We start from the raw sequence: 16394 nt of genomic DNA, 5'->3' as shown, positions 1-16394 counted from the left end.
TATCTATCGTGTATTTACTTTATATTTTTGCACTCAAACTGATATTTTATTTGTATGATGTTTACTTATTTTCACTAATTGTATGTTCATTTAACTTCATTTATAAGGAATTAAAGATATGAATGAATGAGTGCAACAACAAAAAAATGCATCCCTGTATCTGTCTTCATTTGGTTTATTTAATTTGAAATGTTATGATCCAACAGACATATATTTTCCAATATCTATTATAATTTGTGCAAAGAAAGACCACTCCAGTAGGCAATAAATTCTACCATTGCTTGTATTACATAATAGAATTACAATCCAGTATTTCAAGACATTTTTGTACAATCAATAGAATTGTTGGGTAAAATGTCCATGTTTTTTATGCTTTAAAAGAGATTGTATCAGAAAATATCAATGGATTAATGATAAGTCAATATAGTTTTCTTCATCAGGAGCATGTTTGCTAGTAGTTTCAAATTGTATTAAAATCATATAATATTCAAATGTAAATAAAGATTTTTTTACATAAATAAGGCTGTTAGTTTTCTCGTTTGAATTGTTTTACATTGTCTTATCAGGGCCTATTATAGCTGACTATGCGGTATGACTTTGCTCATTGTTGAAGGCCGTACGGTGACCTATAGTTGTTAATGTCTGTGTCATTTTGGTATTTTGTGGATAGTTGTCTTATTGGCAATCATACCACATCTTCTTTTTTATATGAGTTCCAATTCTAACAAAAACATTTAAGTACATGAGCTTGAAATCACAAATGAAATTTCAAACTTAGCTGAAGATTTATATGAATCGTGGAGGTTGCTTGCTACAAATAATAAAAACTTTTAAATTTTGAGTCTATTAAGTCTATACGTATCTGAACACTCAAAATAGTGAAATGCTTGGTTTTTTTTCAACAATATTCATCATGTCTCCCAGGCCCGATTGAAACACAAAAATGTTCTGAAATATTTCCTTAAAAAATCAACCACTTGGTCTCCTAATGGACTACTAACCTCCCATTTCATCATCATCAGCAGCATCATTCTCATCAAGGAAGGCTGTCATTGTTCTCTGTAGATCATACTGTAGACAGTTGACTAGGTGATGGAACGCTAACTGTACTGACTCAGCTAGAATCTCCTGGGCTTCCAGACTGAAGGGATGGATATCATGGTCTTGTTTGAAGAAGTTCAATATCTCTGAGGCATTAGCCATCCATAGAGCTAGTGCTACTGGGTTATCTCGGTTATTCTGGAAAAGTAAATTGGTAAGATTTAAATGAACATAGCACTAACTATGAAATATCTAACTGAAAGTTGGTTTAAAGAATAAGACCTTTAATATTAACATTTAATATTTATTTTCAGGGAGTACAGAGGCTACATGCGTTGTTAATTAATAAAACACAAACTTTCAAACATCTGCTATCAACACCAAATGGCATAAGGACAATATCAGTGTAATGTTCTAATGCAAAAATGTTTTATCTATGTTCCAGTTGTAAAATGATCTCAATAGTTTTGATACAGTCCCCGTTAATTTATCATATTGAATTACTACTTGGTGTACTAGGTAAGATATTTTATTTACAAGTCCAGTAACTCTGTGAGCCCTGTTGTATTGTATTAAATCTATTACTAACCTGAACTGCTTGGTGTACTAGGTTAGATATTTTATTTACAAGTCCCGTAACTCTGTGAACCATGATGTATTGTATTAAATCTATTACTAACCTGAACTGCTTGGTGTACTAGGTTAAATATTTTATTTACAAGTCCCGTAACTCTGTGAGCCATGATGTATTGTATTAATTCTATTACTAACCTGAACTGCTTGATGTACTAGGTTAGATATTTTATTTACAAGTCCAGTAACTCTGTGAGCCCTGATGTATTGTATTAAATCTATTACCAACCTACACTGCTTGGTGTACTAGGTTAGATATTTTATTTACAAGTCCAGTAACTCTGTGAGCCCTGATGTATTGTATTAAATCTATTACTAACCTGAACTGCTTGGTGTACTAGGTTAGATGTTTTATTTACAAGTCCTGTAACTCTGTGAGCCCTGCTGTATTGTATTAAATCTATTACTAACCTGAACTGCTTGGTGTACTAGGTTAGATATTTTATTTACAAGTCCTGTAACTCTGTGAGCCCTATCATGTGGTGACATATCTGGCCTGTATCCACCAGATATACAATATCTTACTGCCATGTAAGATGTATAGGTAGGAGCCAGTTTAAACTGGGTACCAGAAGAGTTGATTTCCAGTATAACAGATCTAAGGAAACTATCTTCCTCTGTAATAAAGAAAATTTGTTGGATTAATGTTAAATTCATTTTATCAAATCTTTTAAAAATTTTGGAAAAGGTTGTTTCATTATAACATCTAAAGGTAAGACTCTTTAAAATTAGATATATTCCTCTTCCGCTTCTTATTTTTATTAGATATATTTCTATTTGTATCCATCTGATGAGTTACTCTTTTTTGAACTGAGTTTTATTGTTCGTTATGTTGAACTGTTACAGTACTGTCCCAGGTTAGGGGAGGGTTGGGATCCGGCTAACATGTTTAACCCTGTCATATTCAGTATGTATGTGCCTGTCCCAAGTCAGGAGCTTTTATTTCAGTGGTTGTCGTTTTTTTTGCTGTGTTATGTGCTTGCTTTTCTATGAGACTAGCTGACTATGCGGTATGGTCTCTATTGAAGGCTGTACAGTTACCATTAGTTATTAATTTCTGTGTCATTTGGACTTTTGTGAAGAGATGTCTAATCGGCAATCATGCCAAATCATCTTTTTTTATATTTAACCATACAAAGAACTATCACATTATTCATGCATTTGAATTCTAAAACTAGATGTGTCAAAGCGACACCAATGGCCCCGTCCCAAATAGTTGAAAAATCTGCAATTTCAATATAAACACATGTGGACACAAACATGATGGTAGACTCAAAATCTGGAGTGGAATAAAGAAAAAATCTGTATAACTGTGATTTTCAGTAATTTATCAAAGTCAAAAGCCCGTAATTTCGGCAAAAATTAGTGGAGTGGAACGAAACCTAAACTTGATCTGTAACTCATCATAGTTCACTCAAATACCAAAAATCAGCCCCATATCTGAAGGCGTTTAGAAAAAAAGTCTGTATAACTGTGATTTTCAACAATTTCTCAAAGTCCAAAGCCCGTAATTTCGGCAAAAATTAGTGGAGCGGAACGAAACATACACTTCATCTGTAACTCATCATGGTTAACTCACATACCAAAACTCAGCCCAATAAAAAGGCATTTAGAAAAAAACTAAATGGCACGGACAACCTTGTTGCGGGCCATAAAAAAGTGTTAAAAGCATCCTTGCATAGATTTTGATTAGCTATCCTGGTTAAAAGTTTAAATATAACTCCTCTCTAACAAAACAATAAACATGCCGGAAAAAATCTATCTTTAGAAAGAAATTTTTATACATACTATCTTCACGAAATTCTAACACTGCAGGGAGAGCATCCTCTTGTCTGGATGGTGGTGGTCGACCATCTACCATATCACGTGGAGACACCTGATTTGCAGGAGGAGGCCTGTAAAAAAACAAACATTATGTTAAGACATGTTAAGTAGGATAAATAAAGTTACTGATAGATGGTAAGAATAAATACCCTAGTTTCAATGAGTTCAGAAAATCCAGTACTGAGGAAATGATTCTATTTAATTACTATATAAATTTAAAATAACATTGAAGTATGTTGCATTGTGCTGGACGTAAACATCTTATTAAATATGAACGTCATTATCCTTCCTTTTAAAGTGTTCAGTGGTTGTTGTAAGTTGATGTGGTTCACAAGTGTTTTTTGTTTTTATATAGATTAGACTTAGTTTTCCAGTTTGACTTGTTTTACACTAGTCATTTTAGGGGCTCTTTATAGCTAGTTGTTCCATGAGAGCCAAGGCTGTGTTGAAGACCGTACTTTGACCTATAATTGTTTACTTTTTCTACATTGTGACTTGGATGGAGAGTTGTCTCATTGGAACTGATACCCCATCTTCTTTTTTTTATACACGGTATATTTAAACAAAAATTAATTGTATCCTATGAATTAAGCAAATATTTATATTATAACCCTACCTTTTCTGTTGAACCTCCATAGGTTCCGGACCCCTATCACTACCCCTAGGAGAAGAACTTCCCTGGGACTCCACTTTACCATCCACATCAAAATTAGTCTCATGTAATTTGGGATGTGATTGATGCTGGGGTCCAGGTCGTTTCTGCTGGAAATCCATTGGCATCTGTCCTTTCCTCATTTTCTACAATACATTAAACATAACACTTCAGTAGATATTCATACATTATTGACTAAAGGTATTATTATATATTATTCACATTGTGTGTCCCTCATTCAAAGGTGTGTGTGCAAATGTGCAATTTGATGACTATGAAAGCTCATAAAGAGTGAAGTCTGTTTTAAGTTTCAATACTTAGTTAGTTTTATTTTTTATATAGAAATAAGGCTGTTAGTTTTCTTGTTTTAATTGTTTTACATTGTCATTTCAGGCCCTTTTATAGCTGATTATGCGGTATGGGCTTTGCTCATTGTTGAAGGCCTATAGTTGTTAATTTCTGTGCCATTTTGGTCTTTTTTGGAGAGTTTTCTCATTGACAATCATACTACATTTTCTTTTTTATATTAACTGACAAATGAGGTTCATTCTTGTGATTTTAACCATTTCTTGAGCCTATCTGACAAGTATAAAACCCCAAAATGAAAAACTTGATCCATCCCATTTTATGACAAAAATAAATTTATAAAAATAAAAAAAAATTCTTACCTCCTCAAAATGAGGGTCCATAAATTTAAAGACATTAAGTTTTCCAAATCTGAGTGTCATTCCATGTCTAAGTGTTGTCGTCTCCTGAATGCGCTGGTTGTTGACGATAGTTTCTGATTCTGGAGTCTTTGGTGTGATAGTAACAATACCATCCGACTGAGTCAGACCAATCACACAGTGGCGTGGCTGAACATTGGGACCATGAAGCTAAATACAAATGAAATAGTCTCAATATTAAAGAAATTACATCATTTGACTGAATATTGGGACCATGAATCTAAAAATAGGTCATATAAATAGTCAGTACATCAAACTAATTCTACTATGAACAAACAATACACAATTATTTGTAGATAAATCCTACTGGTACAACATAATGGTATAAAGTGTTTTTAGAAAAGTATGTTACAATTTGTTCATTAATTTAAATTCTATATTTCTGTAAGAGAATAAAAGTAAATACACAATAAACAGACACATGGTCACAATCTTTTAACTTATACAGATTCAGCTGTTCAGATCAGGATATACAATTTTTCTCTCTCTTTCTCTCTCAAAATGTTGGTCATGAGAGAAACTGATGAAAGTTATTTATACATAAATGTGTTTAATATGCACAAAGAAATTGGCATCATACATTTCCTTATGGGTCACCCCAATATATTAAGTCCAATGATCAGAAAGAAGTTAGTGGGAAAACACAGACGTATGTACATTAAGTATCTATATATATATATATCAGTATTCTGTGAATTCATGTGTTTTTGTGGATACCAATCTTTGTGGACAGAGGAAAACTTGTATTTTCTTGGATATTTGATTTCATGGTTTTTCCAAAGAAAGTCTGCCTAAATTACTAAACAAAAGTTGTTTGATATTTGAATTTGTGGTTGCTGAGTATTCATAAAATCAATGAAAATTAGTATCCAAAGAATAATACTAAATCTACAGTATCTACTATTAACACTTAAAAGAGTAGTTAGGCAAATAATACAATATAATTTGTCACAAAAATATTAGAAGGTAGAGTTTACTTCAAAAACAAATACAGGAATTTTCAAAATCATTTGTTCAGAATGTATGTTGACAATAAAATTGGCAGTAAATTGTCACTGATGCTGTTTGAACCGTCTACATACCTGTATCAACATGTTTCTATCTGTTCCTACTTCTGTAAACTTCATATTCAGTCTGTATATTTTACCTTTAGGATTATCTGATCCATCTGTAAACAATAAACAAACAGAAATTATAAGGAGTTGTCTGCAGAGACCTCAATAACTTATATGAATGATTTGCCTGTTGATAGCACAATATAGCGTCTTCTTGTGGATACACACATGACATGATTAAGAGTAAACACTGATAAATCATTAACAGCATAACATTTCTTGTGAGGCAATAAATATGGTATAAAGTTCAGAATTTTGATACATGTACATATGAAGAATGATAGATAGTCTGAAGGTTTAAGTGTGTGTACCTATAGCACAACAACCTTTGACCTTGACACAGAAGAAACAATCATAGTAGAGATTAGCTATAGATGTCATGTGAGTCTTTGTTTCTTTCTGTCTCATTTATGTTTGATTCACTCTCTTCATTTGTTCATATCAGTCAATGTATTATATTGTTTGATCTTTTTGAAAACTTTGCAAAAGAATGATAGAATTCTTAATGTTCCTGTCCCAAATCAGGAGCCTGTAATTTAGTGGTTTCTATCCTATATCATAATTGCTTTTCGTCTATTATTTTGCACATAAATCAAGCCATTGGTTTTCTAGTTAGAATCGTTTTACATTTTCTCATTTCTGCTTTTTATAGCTTTCTATTCTGTATAGTTTTTGCTCTTTGTTGAAGACCTTACAGTGTCCTATAGTTGTTTACATAATTTTGTCTCTGGTTATTAGTTGTCTAATTGGCAATAAGGCATCTAATTTTTATCATGTGTTGAAGATTAATTAATTTTACTGAGGACTTATATTTCTTACATACCAGGATTTAACTCCACCAGATATGGTAATTGATGAGGTGGTATAGTGTCTTTAGTAGGACGTAAATCTTCATGAGAGACGGCTCTGATCTTTTTATGTTTAGTCTTTTTAGCATCAGCAGGACGTCTCTTTAACTGAAACATGACTGTTCCTGAAATCAAATATCAATATAATATAATATTACTGGAATAAACAATGTCCTATCTAATTATTTCATTTTTCAACAATACTTTATTTCCAACTGAAAATGCAAACTGTACTTGCATACAATTAATGTATTAGCATATTTAATAAAATTGAGAATGGAAATGGGGAATGTGCAAAAGAGACAACAACCGGACCATAGAAAAAAAACAACAGCAGGTCACCAACAGGTCTTCAATGTAGCGAGAAATTCCCGCACCCGGAGGCGTCCTTCAGCTGGCCCCTAAACAAATATATACTAGTTCAGTGATAATGAACGCCATACTAATTTCCAAATTGTACACAAGAAACTAAAATTAAAATAATACAAGACTAACAAAGGCCAGAGGCTCCTGACTTGGGACAGGAGCAAAAATGCGGCGGGGTTAAACATGTTTGTCTCGCTCGGACACACACTCCATAATCTAGTATATTATAAGAGCATAAACCTGAAGCAAGGGGAGGCACTCTACTGCCTCCACACGGCACTAAAGACAAACTCTGTAAAAATAAAATTGAGAATGGAAATGGGGAATGTGCCAAAGAGACAAATTTATATTGTCAAGATGAGGCTAACTTTACTGCTTGGTGAAATATTTTTTTCATGAATCATCCATTCTAACAAACCAAAGATTTACATCTAACAGATTTTCCCCTTGCGATATTCTAAACTAACCTTCACTTGGAGGAAACCTCATAGCAATACCCAGAGGACATTCATGTGATTCCATCACCCTTTCTTGACCAATGGCTCCTCCATGATATTCTCTCTCTCCAGTTGGTACCAATACCTACAATAAATAATCAGTCAGAAATAGTCACTTCATATATATGTATCACAAATCATTAATTAAACACAAGTATAATTTTTTTTGATAATTGGGTAGTGTACATATCAGTGATATTTTTCATTACCTAACTAATTTTTATCAGTTTTTTAACCTTGAAGTGTTGACTTATTTGTAATATAAAAACAAGCTTGTCTGTAGCTAATCAGAACAACTGTGCACTTTTTAAAGCTTGAAGTGTTGACTTATTTGTAATATAAAAATAAGTTTGTCTGTTACAATTACAAACCTGGAAGAGACAAAAGTCTGATGGATCTTCTTTATCCAGATCATATTTTTCTAGAGCCTCCTTGATGACATACTCCACATCATCACCAGTAGATAACAGTAATGTTTTATAGGGGATGTCTGGCCTTAATGTCTCGCCATAAATCTTTAATGTTCCTCCTAAAATATAAACATATAGCATAAGAATATGAAAATTTCCACAATCTGTATTTGGAGATCTGATATAGTCAGCTTTAAATAGCATTACTGAATGTACAAAATCATGTTGTTACATAGAGAAGGTCAGAAAACTTAACAATATTGTAATATTAACTGCATAACATACCGTTTAGCGGGTTATTTCTGCAGTTGTAAAATTTCACGATTTTTACTGAATTAAGTATAGAAAATATTTTGGAGGAAATTTGTGGATATATACATGCATAATTTATTATAAAACTGATATTTTTTTTCATCTGTACTTAACATAAATCATTAATGATCATACTTCTGCAGTATCAAACACATAGATATGAAATAATCTATATGTACATTGCACAAGAATCATTTTAACGCCTTTTAAACATATTTTTATTCATTTACCTACTCTAATAGTTAACACAGACAGATAAAGGGAAGACACTTAAACATATACACTAAAATTTTTAGTAAACAGTAAAGCTGACGAACTTTTTTATAATGATAATTGTTTTCTTACAGTAACTTGATTACAATGATGATACTTTCAGATAACCTGTTGATGATCCTTCCACTAAAGTTACATGATAATACAATTTTAATGACCTCAAAATTTGTTAAGGCATTATCCATGCAGGATTTCTATTTATTTTTTGGTTCAATTATTTTTTGTCTGTTTTGTGACTGAAATTACTACTTTCTCAATATTGTTGTGCTTATGTGATAGTGTTGCTGTCTATGTTAACATCACAGCACCTCTTTTTATAGAAGATACTTCCTTTGAAGATCAGCATTAGCAGTAAGAGTGCTGCTCCTATGATATATATATATATATATCAGACGTACTTATATATATATTGGGTTGATGTTTAGACGAGTTATATATATATATATTAAAATTAAACATTGGGAAAGCAGTCATTTCAGTCCTGTCCTTTTTACCACATATATTTCTATTAATTGTTGTTAATTGACTTTTTTACAGTACTATGTTTCTAAATGGATCACCAAGTTTGAAGATCAAAATTTTCAACTCATATGTTTTGATTCAATACACATGTAGTGTCAATGTTCTTTGAATGTAGATCCTATTTCTATATAAGTACATTGTGAGATGTTACCTACCAATACATACAGGTACAGTAGGATAAATACATTGTATATTTACCTGTACACACTTAAAAACACAGATGATATATATATTTAAAATCCTTCAGGAATTTAATTAAGAATATTTGATTTTTAATCTTTTTATCTAATCTTTTTAAAGGCATTGGTTAAAGAAACTGTTTATTTGCTAGTTAAAACTTTTGGAAGTATAATTGTTTCTATTTTATTTGCACAAACTCCCACCTAATTATGACGCTATCCTTGTCAGTACAGTTTATGTCCTGGGAAGGCCCACTCTTCCTAACAATGTATAGATATCATATGCCCCAGTAAACATGTAGGTATACCTATCAGTCTGATCAAAGAACATCTTAAAACAATGAATAAATTTCATACCTCAATGATATGATTCTTTTTGGTGAATAAAATAAGTGTCACCTAGACATTAAACTTTTACACGTAGATGGTCATGTTCATTTTCAAACAGAAATAAACTTAGATCAAAACTTTCATCTTCTGGAAAAGCCTCTTATTTTGTAATTGTAATAATTAAACATGAAGGATTGAGAGATTTTTGGGGCATAGATATATATATTTTCAAATGACATCAAAAGAATTTATTAGTATGGTGATATTTTAGTTGCTATATGCTATCCAAACAAACAAATTGTGTTTCATTCCAAACTTCCTGTGACATTGATGTTTCAGTCCTGATTTTACAATATTTTAAGTTAGTGTACATCCTTTAACACATTACAGACCTTGTCCATCCTGTCCTCTGCACTGTTGTAATTTCTTCTCTACTTTCATCTGTCTTCTCCTTTTCATGACAGCCTCAGGATTTGAGATAGACCTCGTGAACTTTGACTCAGGCATATCTGTATACAGCTTGTCAGCTAAACCTCCACCATGGTCTTTCTGCTTCTGTTTATCTTGCTTTTTCTTTTCTTTTTTCTCTCTTTTAGACAGTTTTCTGGTGAATGTTTTATTAGTACCAGTATTTTCTTTATCCATGGCTGATATGGTAGGAACACCCTGGCAAATTAAAAGACATAGTGGTGAGACAATATGAACAAAAGTGAGATGCAATGCAGTATGCACAAAACTGTGCAGAAATTGAAGGTTTCTTTGTAAGCAATTCAGAATATTGATGTCTCCCTATCAATAGTGGAACAAATACAAATAATACATGTAATATTATAACTCCTATTGTTTTACGTCTTTCACATAAATATGGCATTAGTCAGGAGCCTGTAATTCAGTGGTTGTCGTTTGTTTAAGTGTTACACTTTTGTTTTTTGTTCATTTTCTGTACATAAATTAGACCGTTAGTTTTCTTGATTGAATTGTTTTACTTACATTATCATGTCGCTGCCTTTCATAGCTGACTATGCAGTATGGGCTTTGCTCATTGTTGAAGGCCGTAAGTTTAGCTATAGTTGATAATTTCTGTGTCATTTAAGTCTCTTGTGGAGAGTTGTTTCATTGGCAATCACACCACATCTTCTTTTTTATATGTATACTAATTTTTAAAATATGTTATGTATTCTGGCTCAGACATTACATCTATAGGGTTTATACATCTATGCTAGGACCAATATGTTGATTTTGTAATGACTTTGAACTTGTAAACTATGTTAAAATGACTGATTGTGTATAACCTTCCATAGTGGTTTATGATATAACACTTCTATCTAAAGGAAATGACTTCAATTGAGTCACCATGGTGAAACCAACCAGATGTTAAATATGTATCTCTAATATAAACAGTGATAATTTAACTTTAATGAGTTCAAGTTTACCTACATCCCAACGTCCATTAATCCTAGAGGAAGAGCCAGGAAAGAATTACATAATATACCAGCACATTGTATGTACTTTATGGCTGCTAGACAAAGACGAATAAAACTATATCATAATCAAAGTTCTTAAAAGGGAAATGTAGTAAATGTACAATATAGTTAAAAGCGTTTACTATGAAAATGGGTTCAAATTACATTCACGGAACCAGCCATACAATGTATTGTTAGTGTATTTTAATGCATGCACACTCAGGACTCATTCAGGAGTTGTAAAGAACCAGATTATATAAAGACCCTGTTTTTACATACATGATGATGACAATAGAGAGAATAAGTAACAAAACTTATTACCTTGTAAATTCACACATTTTATTGTCTTTTAATTGTACGTCTGACAATTTATTCATGTACCATAGCTGACAGATTGAAATAATTCACAGCTTCAACAAGACAACTATTCATATCTTAAATATGTTTTATTGTACAATTTGCAATTACCTGTGAAATGTTAACACTTAATAAATGGTATCTTTCTTAAACAGTATTATTTTCTTCTTCCCTTACTATCTCACCATTGAAAATTTGGATAAGCTTATATTTGAGTAAAATAACTGAACCATGCATTTTGCAACTGACCTTAAACTTTCCCCTTACTTTAAATTAGTTCGAATTTTGTGAACAATGGCATTAGATAGTCATTTCATACATGTATGTGAACAATTGTTCATTCTTTCTCAATTTCAGGATTGATACTTTCGAGATCCGGGAATTATTTTTTCCAATTTCGGGATGTCAGACTAATATTTCTTTACTGTAATTACTATCTGAAATTTGAATTCAATTCTTTGATCAACCATTTTTTAATTTTTCAAAATAGTTTTTTTTCAATTTCCTTTCACTAGTTATTCTGAACAACAATCAAATCATTATAAAACTTGCATCTGCATGTAATTAATTTACATTATTTTATCTATGACAGGCAGCTGTAAACAGGAAACATTTTTTTTTGCAAAAGTATGAATTTCATACATGTATCATGTGGCTTCTCTTGTTTTAAAGTTTTTGGCATCTTCAGCATAGTTCAGCTTGTTATAATGAAGTTTTTAGAATTGATCTATTTTCAATTTGTTTGGTGTTTTCATCTCTCCTAAACAAATAGTCAGAAAGGGAACAACGAAACAAAAAAACAAGACAAGTACACTGTGCATCAAACATGCTTTAAAAATAACATGGAAAATATATTCATGTCTTCATCTCTCATTCAAAGTTGATTTTAAAACAAATATGAAATCATATTGGAATCATTTTAATGCCACATATAATGGTGTAACTTTCCATCAAGAAATGACACCATTTCAAAAACATACATATACATGCTGTTTACCTGAGGATCCTAAAAATACCAAATAAAGACATTAAAAAACAATTAACTTTGATCTGTTGACTCCATTCCAATAACCCTATTAATGAACACATCCATGTACAACTAATTATTGAAGTTATTTAAATTGTAATGAACACATCCATGTACAACTAATTATCGAAGTTATTTAAATTGAATAGTAAACAAATTAACCGATTTATGAGATTTCATGTCCCAGTTAATGGTTAATGTTAACTGAAAACAATTAAGTTTCAAAGATGGAGTATTCAGGACCAATTCTATATCATTTGTATATAGTGGCAATTTGCTCAGCTAGGCAGATAAAGTATAGAACTGAATGTACTGTAAATATTACAAGTCAACAAAATCAAAATGTGTTTTAGTTTTCAATTCCCTTTTTTTTATTTTTAATTGATGTTTTGCATATCCAATTCATATTACTGAGGTTTCACTGATTTTTTTTTTTATGTGATGACAAATAACCGTTTTTCGTTGATTGAGAAAAAGTCTTAACTTTCATGGATTTTTGGTTTCATGATTTTGTCAAAGACTATTGATCATCCTAATGAAAACTTGTGCTTCATTGAACATTTGAATTTGTCTTCCACCTATGCCTTTACCCATGGGAAACCCACAAATAATGACTCCACAGCACATGTGATCAATGGCTGCTGGCAATAATACATGTAGGTCCCTTAATGACATCAGGTACAGAACTATTGGGTCACTTATCATTTCCATCTTAGAAATCAATGATGTGTGACATAGATTAAACCTTATCAGATAAACTATGACAATTATGAGGGATTAAAGTGTGATTTAAAATTAAGATTATCTAAAGATTAAACACTGGAATTACTGGTAACCCTAAGGTCTTTTTACACCCCTAATGTTCTATGTAATGCAATGTTAAAATAAGACGATAGTATGATTGCAAATGAGACAGTACCTTACTACGAAATGATGCAAATATTACCAAATATATAGACTTGACACTAAACAGCCTTCAACAATGAGCATTTTTTTTCCAATCGGGCCATGGGATTTTGAAATGCCATCTTGTTTTTAGAAATCATAGCATTCCATTCAAGCAATAATATCGCATCCCATTACCAATAAGCTACAAAAACGTAAAGTCCTGGGTAGAACACTGCAACGAATGTAATTTTAAATGTTTAAATGTAATACAGTACTAGAAGACATGCATTTTATTTTTATTTTTCAATTTTTTTTTTGTCTTATATAGATTCTAAAATGTACACACACAAACAAATCAATACATCTCTATGTATATTACACAGGACAACATTAACAATGGCAGAGGTTCAATAAAGAAACAATTGTAAATTCTTGAGATAAATTTTTATCTTAAGAATGTTTGTTTTACTTGTGGTTTAATGGAGTCATTAGCATCATTGTCCGAGAGTAAACCCTCACATAACTACTTTTACATGTATTTACAAATAAGTTAATATCTTTGTAAACTTTTGAAAATGAAATTATCTTGATAACATACAAACCAATTTATTTATATACATTCCTTGTAAATAACATGTACAAAGCGTATAAAAATATTAAAATTGTCACATGTATAAAACCAGGCTTTTATAAATCACAGTTAATCATGTTATCGGTATATTTTCTTATTAAACTTCTATTTTTAAAATGGTAACAAAATTATTTGAAAGACAATGTGGAAAGCAAAACACTACACCATAAAGACTGAAAGAACTCTGGAAGGATCAACAGTTGGGCAGGCATATGAGACATAGCAGGTTAAGGTCGATGGATACAAAACATTGACTTATGGCATCAACTAATCTTTATAATCATCTTCTGACAAGACTGTTTATTTCTTCTCTTATTAATGTTCCCTTCATATAAATATATGCCTTGTACAAGTACTAGTAGTTTATTTGAGGATACATTTATATAAAAAAAAATATGTGGTATGATTGCCAATGAGACCACTCTCCACAAGAGACCAAAATGACACAGAAATTAACAACTATAGGTCACTGTATGGCCTTCAACAATGAGCAAAGCCCATACCGCATAATCAGCCATAAAAGGCCCTTTAAGGCTTTATGTTCACTAAACTCTCATGACTCTAGAGATTATATTAAGGTCAAAAATCAAAATTAAGTCCATATTGTAATCACAATGACTATGCTTCTCATGTTTTAACTTGATGTGACTATTCTATCATGGGCAGGCCTATAACAAGTCTAGGGATGACCAGGCCTATATTTACCTCTTGTTTAAGGAGAAATCTTCCCTCTCTGACATCTTTGCCCCAGTTAAGTTGTACAAATAATACTTTTTCATTGTCTAATAATCTTCTTTCATCTGAAATATAAAATAGTCATTATTAAAATCTGTAACTGTTTTAGTGCCCTGGCTTACTAATCTTAAACCAACTGTCTCTCTCTGCTCTGGTCCTTTTTTGTGGTCACAAAACAATATTATATAGGTATGGCAAACCAATGGGAGATAACTCCAAATTACCCTAAATAATTGTTCTCAGATGTGTGTAAAAATAAAATCTTTGGGTGACCTCCGATTACGGCCTTCTATTAACTTGTTAAGTCTCAGAAGGTTCTGATTGCTTTTGATAGATATGATATGAATATTCATGATTCTGTATATTATAATTTTCGGGAATAGGATGAAATATTTGAGGTACAAACAAGGGTTTGAAAGTTACATTCGTTTCAAAAAAATCCTAGGGAACGTTATACAGCCATAAAATGTACTTTTTTATTAAATTTAATATACTAATTAAATAATTAGGTCCAATAAATAAATCTAGAAAGCTGTGTTCATATCAAAATTAATTTTTATAAATAACCCTCCTTTTTGTGTATACAGAGTTATTTCCCTTGCATGGACAACTTTTGGTTTAGTTTTGATTGGAAATCAGCGGTGATAGGTTTTTTTTTGCATTATACAGCCAGTTTATTGAGATTTAAAGATAGTTCGAGCACTTGCCATTGCACACAAGATATTAAGGATAATGAATAATGTGGTTTAACAACAATCAATGACAATATATATGTATTTTCAACATGTTCAACTATAAAAAAAAATACATAGGAATCCTTGCAGTAGCGGCAGTTCACTGAATACTATTCACATTCAATGCTGTATTGCATTTTGAACTTCAGTCCTGAATGAGATTGTTTTACAGATTTCACTGTATAAATATTGTAACTGATATACAGTTATGAATTTACTTTACTTGTATACATACAAGTATTTACAATGATCTGACATAATTATTTTGTTTGAAATTTCTTGAATAAAAATAATGTTATATTATTTTCATTGTTTTACAGTGCAACAGGTATTTTAGTCCTGTAGAATAATTGTTAGAAGGTTGTTGTTTATTTTAATTTATAAGCATTCACTATCATGACTATGCATGCTATATATAAGAATAAGAATATTTCATTAAATAGAATGTTAATGAAAAGGGAACATTCTAAAACTATCATGACTATACATGTATAAGACAGATGACATATTTCAAAACTTTTCTTGTCTCTCATGGTGCAACTGATTTTTATAGTTTGTTCTTATGTTGTACTGTCACAGTTCAGGGGGGGGGGGGGGAGGATTGGGCATCCCCTAACATGTTTAACCCTGCCACATTCTATATGTATGTGCCTGTCCAAAGTCAGGAGCCTGTAATTCAGTGGTTGTTGTTTGTTGATGTGTTAAATATTTTTTTATCGTTCATTTTTTGTACATATATTAGGCTGTTAGTTCTCTCGTTTGAATTGTTTTACATTTGTCATTTCTTTTATAGCTGACTATGCGGTATAGGGTTTGCTCATTGTTGAAGGCC

At 31.5% G+C, this 16394-nt stretch overlaps 1 protein-coding gene across 1 annotated transcript in view; it reads right to left on the bottom strand.

Annotated features, from left to right (window-relative positions):
* The window catches only part of LOC143049597 (uncharacterized), a gene marked incomplete at its 5' end in the record, with an annotated part of 84739 nt that overhangs the window by 48571 nt on the left and 19774 nt on the right, over nucleotides 1-16394 (bottom strand). Inside the window, 11 exons of the mRNA XM_076223197.1 lie at nucleotides 1002-1239; nucleotides 2086-2291; nucleotides 3463-3569; nucleotides 4115-4296; nucleotides 4819-5025; nucleotides 5958-6043; nucleotides 6814-6963; nucleotides 7672-7786; nucleotides 8073-8230; nucleotides 10120-10393; nucleotides 14799-14893. Coding sequence (XP_076079312.1) covers nucleotides 1002-1239; nucleotides 2086-2291; nucleotides 3463-3569; nucleotides 4115-4296; nucleotides 4819-5025; nucleotides 5958-6043; nucleotides 6814-6963; nucleotides 7672-7786; nucleotides 8073-8230; nucleotides 10120-10393; nucleotides 14799-14893 — 1818 coding nt within the window. The remainder of the gene's footprint in view (nucleotides 1-1001; nucleotides 1240-2085; nucleotides 2292-3462; nucleotides 3570-4114; nucleotides 4297-4818; nucleotides 5026-5957; nucleotides 6044-6813; nucleotides 6964-7671; nucleotides 7787-8072; nucleotides 8231-10119; nucleotides 10394-14798; nucleotides 14894-16394) is intronic.

The sequence above is a fragment of the Mytilus galloprovincialis genome, chromosome 10 (genome assembly GCF_965363235.1).
Source record: "Mytilus galloprovincialis chromosome 10, xbMytGall1.hap1.1, whole genome shotgun sequence".
In the NCBI taxonomy this organism is placed as follows: Eukaryota; Metazoa; Mollusca; class Bivalvia; order Mytilida; family Mytilidae; genus Mytilus; species Mytilus galloprovincialis.
This window is presented reverse-complemented; position numbering and strand designations above follow the sequence as displayed.